Genomic DNA, 8,199 nt, shown 5'->3' with positions numbered 1-8,199 from the left:
ATATATATATATATATATATATATATATATATATATATATATTATTCAGGTTTATTTTATTTTATTTTTCTTTTATTGCAATTATTTTGCAATGAAATTATGATAGTTTAATAATATTAATTTAATTATATTAATGATAATTTTATTAAATTTGATATTATTATTAGAAAATATAATCATAATTTTTATTATTTTCGCTTTTCTTTTATTTTTGTCATTTTTCTATTATTTATTTATTTATTTTTAATTATTTTAATTTGATAAATTTTTTATTTAATTTTTTTATCATATTTTTTTTTTGAAGAATTTGGTTGAAAATTTTATAAAACTAATTAAAAAATACTCTAACTAAAAAAATAAAATACTTTAAGTTATCAATCGACAAGATTTAACTTTTTTTTTTTTTTTACATTTGTGCCATTTTTATGGTACCATTTTGATGTTTCTCCTCCTCTCCATTGCTTTATTTTATTTTTATTACTTTTTATAATGCTCCATATTACTTTTCTAATCTAATAATTATATTGAATGAAAGAATTAAAAATTATTATGCATGCACAAAGAGAGTAAAATATATTAGAAATTATTTAAAGGTTAAATACTAATTAAGAAAGTCATAATGACTAAGCCTTTTCATAAATTATAACAATGACTTAGTAAAAATGTAAGAAGTTTTGACTTTATCTTGAATTTGATATTAATGAAGACTTTACTTATTTCAATCAAAGCATTAAATATTTAATCCTAAACGTTTTAAATATGGATAATAATGAAATAATTAATTCATCATTACTGTGCTTAATAAAAAGATAAAAACTTAAATAAATAATGCCATGAATTTGCTGGAACATATAAAGAAATATATACAAGGACTCAAAAAAATGATAAACATGATGGGATGGTAATTGGTTGAGTTGGATACTGATTGCACCTACTCTTAATTCATCTGTAACAAAAAAAATTACTTATTATTCATTTTTCTTATTTTTATATCTATTTAAAAAGATTAAATATGTTTTTAGTCCTTATATTTTGGGGCGAAAGGATTAAATTGTATCTTAGTTTGAGAGAAAGACTAAAATCAAAATCACTCCAAAGTGTAAAAACTAAAAACATATTTAACCCAATATTTTAAAAGTCACATAAACTTATGAACACTCATGAAATATTTAAAATAACTAAATTAAATTAATAAAATTAAATTTTTACTGAAATTTAAAAAAAACAAAATCATATTTAATTAACCTAAATATAATACATTAATTAAGAAAATAAATAAAAATTGTAAGTTTTGAAGAATAATTAATGTTTGTTGAAAGAAATAATTAAGGAAGTGAGTGATGACAGAGGAGAGAGAGAAGTAAGTAGTAATGGAATGGCATGAGGGTAATATCCCTTTGAATTGAGTGAAGACAGAATAAACCAGCTTGGTGCATTAGGTGAACCCAGTATGGCCATCTCAATAAATGATTGTTTTTGAGCCCTAAATTTTCACTTTTCACTATCTATCTCTGTTTCTTCTATTCTCTTCTCTTCTCTTCTCTTCTTATCTCACTTTCTCTCTTTCTCTCTCTTTCTTCACAAAACACTGAAACATTTTACCTTTCTTTCTCCCTTCTTTTTCACCAAGTGCAATAAGACATCAAAGGTGAAGAAGGGTAGTTTTTGGGAGCATGGAATGGATCATAGGAGTGTGTGTTGTGATGGGCATGTTGTTGATGAGTTGGTGGATTCTACTGTATGGGAAGAATGATGAGAAGACTGTGGGAAAAGGCAAAGTCCCAAAAGGAAACTCTGGTTGGCCTTTACTCGGAGAGACCCTTGATTTCATAGCTTCTGGCTACACTTCTTCCCCTGTCACCTTCTTCGAAAAACGCAAGTCTTTGTAAGCTTCTATCCCCACCCCACATCATGCCTATATACATATATATATTTCTGCTTTTTTTTTTCATTCTCCACGACACCAGTGACATGCATGTCTATCTAATATGCTTTCAAAATTCCAATGCTTTTTTCTTCTTCTGTGCATGTCTATCTAACATGCATCCTTATTCATTTGTCAATTTTCGAAAGTGAATGTTCTTTGGAATGTTATTGCGTACACACACAAACACCAAATAACGAAAAAAATTAATCAAAGCCGCAAAAGGTTTTTGGTATCCACCGGAACCATATCATGTTCCTCTCTAGTGGTCTATTCCTTGTGAAGGCCCAATTTTTTAAGATGTCTAAGGTCCTTTACGATCTTCGCATGTGTGAGTGACAATTTTGTCCTCCTGGCCCACATGTTAGTTAAGAACTATTAGTTCAACTGATGTTGATGGACTCTTCTTTCCCTTAATTAACATTTTCGATTTCATCAAATAGAGAGGAAAATATGCCACATAAAATGTTTATTTTTTCACCTTTTCTTTTAAAACATGTAAAATAATTTCTTACATTTTCGATTTGGTTTTGAGAATATTTTCAAAATATTTGCTTTAAAAAAATATAAATAAGTGCGACGTTGAAGAGGGGTTTTTCTCATTAAAAAAAAAAAAATCTTCTCCAAACAAATTAGCGTTTGTTTTAGGAGGGCAAATGATCTTTCTCTTTTTCTCGATTCTTTTTTCTCATTTTTTAGTTTTTTAATAAATACTCTCATCTTAATAATAATAAATTAGTTTTTTTTTTTAAATAGTACAAAATATTTAGTCATAGTTTAAGGCTTTTGTCAAAATCTTTTTTTTTTTTCTTAATAAATTCGGTTATCAAAGCATCCATTTGGGAATAGAGAAGTTTTAAGCAACTTGTATCTCCTTTTTAAAATTGACTTAGTTTGCAGTTTTTAGTTTTAAAAAGATAACTTGGCATTCTCATGTAAATGAAGTAGCGATACTAGGGGTATAGCAGGCGTGTACGGACTCACCTGGACTAAGCATCGATTTTTTTACCGAGAAATGTATCTATATTTAGCTTTGTTCGTTAGGGGTGAGAGACGAATGGAAAACAGTGTTTTGAGCATTACTTTCTTTGGAATGATCATGAAACTAAGGACGAAACACAGGATTTGGTTTCCTTTTGAATGTAGAAAATGTGTCAGTAAAAAAGTAATACTCTACAGTATCTCTGTTGTGTTTTGTATATTTTCTCTAGTATAACAAGTTTTCAGGAAAACAAACAAACATTAAGTTCAAATATTGACACGCTTTTTAATCTTTTTGTGTGTGTCTTTCTCGTACTAGAAGTTTTCGCTAATAATGGAGAGGATACACGCTCATATTTTTATGTAAATTTAACTGCTTTAAGTCACTGGAGAAAGTTTGAGTATTAAAAATTGAACTGGATTAGTGTTATGAAATGATCCTTGTTTATGCTATCTTGTAAAAATTGAACTGGATTAGTGTTATCAATGCACCCCCCTGATCTAATAATAAATGTCCACTCCATTGTGGTCCTGCTTGCCCTCACATAGTCTCATTCTTAAGAGAGAAGGGCACACATTTTGGAAGAAGAAAAGAGCAGAAAAAGCCTGCTTCTGCAGTAACTACAACTAGCTATAGTAGATTGCCTCTTGAACTGTGTGGGAGGGAATGTGATATATTTTGATCCCTGCCTGCCACTGTATCTATGAGCAGCAACTATACATATACATTCTTAGCCTTCCCTTAATAAATACTGCTATAAAACTCAGAAAAAGCAACAAGGTGTTTATGTTATATACTCAATTTCTATTGTGTGTGTAGGTACGGGAATGTGTTCAAGACATGCATTTTGGGGAGCAATGTCATAATATCGACTGACCCGGACGTCAACAAGGTGGTTCTGCAGAACCACCAAGGCAACTTCGTCCCTGCTTATCCAAAATCAATTAGAGAATTGATGGGAGAACAATCCATACTCAAAATGAACGGGACCATGCATAAGAAAGTGCACACTCTCATCGCAGGGTTCCTCCGATCCCCACAACTCAAAGCTCGAATCACCAGAGACATTGAACACACTGTCAAACAATGCTTGGCATCTTGGACTTCCCACCAAACAATATACGTTCAAGATCAAGTCAAAAGGGTTTCTTCTCTTTCATTATTCGCTCTATAGCTCTTCTTTCCTAACCCCTTACTTTTCTCACACTTTCCTCAACTTTTTCTTGTGCGTGTATATCAGATTACATTTCCTGTTTTGGTCAAAGTTCTGATGAGCGTTGGTCCTGGTGAAGAATTGGACTTCCTGTATAGAGAGTTTGCAGAATTCATCAAAGGGTTGATTTGCTTACCCCTCAAATTTCCCGGAACAAGACTATATAAATCCTTGAAGGTCCCATAAACTTTGCCTAACTATATTATATTTGTTATTGTTCTATGTTTATAGAACAAATAATATGTGTACATGACGGCTCAAAAGCTTTTTATATAATGTTGTAATATTGATAAACCTAGTATATCATTAATTTAAGGAAATGCGTCTTATCTGTAATCTATATAATAAAATAATTTATAATAAAGTTTTTTACTTTTGTTATTATATATGTACTGGTGTGTGAATGTGCAGTCGAAAGATAGGATGGTGAAGATGGTGAGGAAGATAGTAGAGGAGAGGAAGAAGCTAATGATAGATAATGATGCAGATGACGAAGGTGATGCAGTGAATGATGTATTGGAGGCACTGTTACGAGATAAGGGTGACTCCAGCTCAAGCGCACGCCTGAGTCCAGACATGATTAGCCAAAACATCATAGAGATGATGATACCAGGGGAGGAAACACTTCCTACAGCTATGACCATGGCCCTCAAGTTCCTCAGTGACTCTCCTATCGCTTTATCTAAACTTAAGGTTCGTTCAAAATCAATAATATGGTACGTAAATAAAATTTTACTATGATGTTGCAGTAAGACAAAGCTGTGATACTATGATAAAATTAATGAAACGGAAACAGTTGGTAGTTGCTACTGAAGATTGGTTTTAGTCCCTAGGAGGGATGGTCCAGTTGTGGACCAAAAAATAAATTCCCATGTAACATACCATGACAATTATTTAGGAAGCTGGCAAGGTTGCAGGTAAAATTTTTTTGTTAAATTTCATCGAGATAGTATGTTACATTGGGATTTTTTTGGTTTTGTGACAGTTTGGAAGAAAATAGCGTTATGCCCTAGAACGGTTTTTGACTTGTCTAAGAAGTCGCTTTCCAAATCAGCACTATAGAAACTCACACGAGGGAGTGTGGGCCTCACCTCGTGTGTGAGAGTGCTTCCTGGCCGTACGATGTGTTGTTGATGTGATTTTAACTCAACGGCTCAAAAAATAGGTCCACGAATTGAATTTCTGCCGCCAAAGGACCCATCTACTCCTGTCACATTAACACAGTAGCTGCTGCTGCTGCTGCAGCTTTTCTTAACGAAAAAACTTAAAGTGATTGGCATATTTTACTTAGTTTCTTAAATGAAATATGAAATATATTTTCTAAAGTAATTATTCTAAAGTCAACAATCATATCATGTATGAATGATGCTATACAAAATTTACATTGTTCATCCATTTTAATTAATTTTATTAATACGTCTTCTCTTCTTTACTTTGATGCCGACATGTGTGATCCCTTGTTGAGTACTCATGCCACATATATAAACAATAGTACTTTGTACTTCATTGACATTTTTTTTTATCTTTCTTTTTGTCAACTTATCATTCCCTTCAGGGTTCTTTTATTTTATTTTTATGGCTTTCTCTATGGGTCCATAAGCCAGTGTTTTTCCTGTATGGGATATATTTTCACAGAATTAACTATTAAATAGTATTTCCATATTTCATACGAGGTTACACAAAAAGTCTAATGTTCGAAAGGAAGTTTTATATTTGGTTAAGCTGATTTTATCAGGAGGAGAACATGGAACTGAAGAGACTAAAGACTAATTGCTCAGAAGATTATGCATGGACTGATTACATGTCACTGCCATTTACTCAAAATGTGAGTCTCTAATGTTCAGCTACCACGTGCAAATCAGCTGAAATAACACAATAAGTTTTCGTAGTATATGACATTTTTGTTCATTGTTTTGTCTTCATTTCCTTTCTTAAAGGTTATCAGTGAAACTCTCAGAATGGCCAATATTGTCAATGGCATTTGGAGGAAATCGCTCAATGACATAGAAATTAAAGGTGAGTTATTTACAAGAGGAAATAGTATTGTCGCCCTTCTACAACGCATATAGAGAAATTAAATTCTAATGCATGCAGTTTCGTCATTCTGCATATCCAGGGTACCTGATTCCGAAGGACTGGTGTGTCATGGCATCTCTTACCTCGGTTCACATGGACGAGAAGAACTATGAAAACCCTTTTAAATTCGATCCATGCAGATGGGAGGTGAACTGCTAAAGCCATATCTCACCATGTTTATTAAGGAATATATATTCAGTTCATAAGTACATCAGCTATTTTTTCTAATGCTCAATTTGGTTGCAGAAAATTGGAGCTGTGGCTGGTTGCAACAGCTTTGCCCCATTTGGCGGTGGAAATAGACTATGTCCTGGATTAGAACTCTCCAGGCTCGAGCTCTCTATTTTCCTTCATCATCTTGTTACTACTTACAGGTCAGACAAATATTACATGTGTATATAATTGCTTAATTGATAATCGATTATTTTAGCGAGTAATTGGTTTCAATTATCATGCATTCAGGTGGATGGCTGAGAGGGATGAAATCGTCTACTTTCCAACTGTGAAGATGAAGAGGAAGCTCCCAATTTGCGTGCAACCCATTAACGCTTGACTGGATTGGATTACACCATCAAGAAAATGGCAAGAGACGTATTAAAGGGTTGTATTGTATCCATGACAGAAGGAGTAGAATGAATAAAATTTAAGAGACTCAAATACATAAGCATTCATAAATATCCATTCTTATACTACTCTTTCCCACAATGATAGATATATAATTAACATAATAAAAGTGAACAGAAGAGATGAAGATGGTGGGCATGATGTATTATTGTGTTAGCTGTTAGCTGATATGTCACATCTGTTTTGAGAGGAAAAGAGAATGCAAGTGGGGATATGGTAATGGTTTTGGTGCATGTGGGTTTTTGGGTACATTTGGTCCCATGCCATGACACTACCTCGTGCTGCACTACACCCTGTTACTATCTCATCAATTGGTGGACTCCTAGTACAACTCTAGTACCAGCACCATCATTCTGCAATCACCATCCATCAACATCACACTATCAACATTACACTCTTCTTAACTACAATTATTGCACACATAATTAGGTTTAGACTTTACATTTTATCACGTCACGCATGCCAAATTAAGTTAGTTCGAAGCCGTGAAAGGAATGTACAAGTCAACTCTTGCACAACTGTGGAAGGAGTTTACAGAAACCCACCTGAACATTTATTAATTAACTTGTCAAAATTTTTTATTGCTCATTGAAAATGGAAGTGGCATCCCACTTCCTCTTCCACCTCATTCCAATGATTTTCACAAAATCTCGTTTGTACGAATCAACTTTTTTCCTCTCATCATTCTTCTTGAATACTAAACTTAATGCTGGTAAACCATATGTAGCAAAAGTTTTAGAGCATTCGAGTGAACAGAAATCACAGGGAAATCAAAATATTTAAGAGGAGATAAAGATTAATTTATAAAATATTACACATTATTTTTATAACTTAATTACAAAGTCTATTGAAGAGAGAATTTACTGAAAATAAAAAGAATATCAATAAAATTTAAGTTCAATTACATAGCAAATTAATACTACTTTCAATCCAAACCCTCAAAATAATAAGATATGGATTTTGATTTTTATACAGTGCTTAACATTATCATTTCTATCCAAAATGTTACATTCACCTTTGCAATAAGTTATGGTTTTTTATTCTCATATAGTGCTTAATATTATCATTTCTACCCAATTTTACATTCATACTTGTATCCTGATTTATTACTAATATAAGTATCACCATTTAGATAGTAAGCACAATTGTTAACATATATACATACTATACTATTTGAAACTTTCAAAGTGACTCAAAATAAAATATTTACAACGTGGAGACTATACCAAAATTATATATATATATATATATATATATATATATATATATATATATGGGGTTTGTTAATGCACGTACGCCTGTTTTTTTAGTTGGTACATTTTAATAATGTGTACCGGATTATAGTAGACAAAAATACTCATATATTCTAAGTTTTAAAGT

The 8,199-nt window shown here is 32.0% G+C and overlaps 1 protein-coding gene across 1 annotated transcript; it reads left to right on the top strand.

Moving 5' to 3' along the window:
* The first annotated feature begins 1,434 nt into the window (after window positions 1-1,434).
* Window positions 1,435-6,870, top strand: LOC106777471 (3-epi-6-deoxocathasterone 23-monooxygenase). The gene is made up of 9 exons (XM_014665050.2): window positions 1,435-1,885; window positions 3,726-4,050; window positions 4,147-4,296; window positions 4,531-4,812; window positions 5,855-5,944; window positions 6,057-6,135; window positions 6,236-6,342; window positions 6,442-6,569; window positions 6,658-6,870. The coding sequence occupies exons 1-9, from the start codon at window positions 1,674-1,676 to the stop codon at window positions 6,746-6,748; spliced, it is 1,464 nt and encodes a 487-aa protein (XP_014520536.1). The 5' UTR covers window positions 1,435-1,673; the 3' UTR covers window positions 6,749-6,870.
* Window positions 6,871-8,199: the final 1,329 nt, after the last annotated feature.

This window comes from Vigna radiata, chromosome 11 (genome assembly GCF_000741045.1).
Source record: "Vigna radiata var. radiata cultivar VC1973A chromosome 11, Vradiata_ver6, whole genome shotgun sequence".
Taxonomy (NCBI): Eukaryota; Viridiplantae; Streptophyta; class Magnoliopsida; order Fabales; family Fabaceae; genus Vigna; species Vigna radiata.
This window is presented reverse-complemented; position numbering and strand designations above follow the sequence as displayed.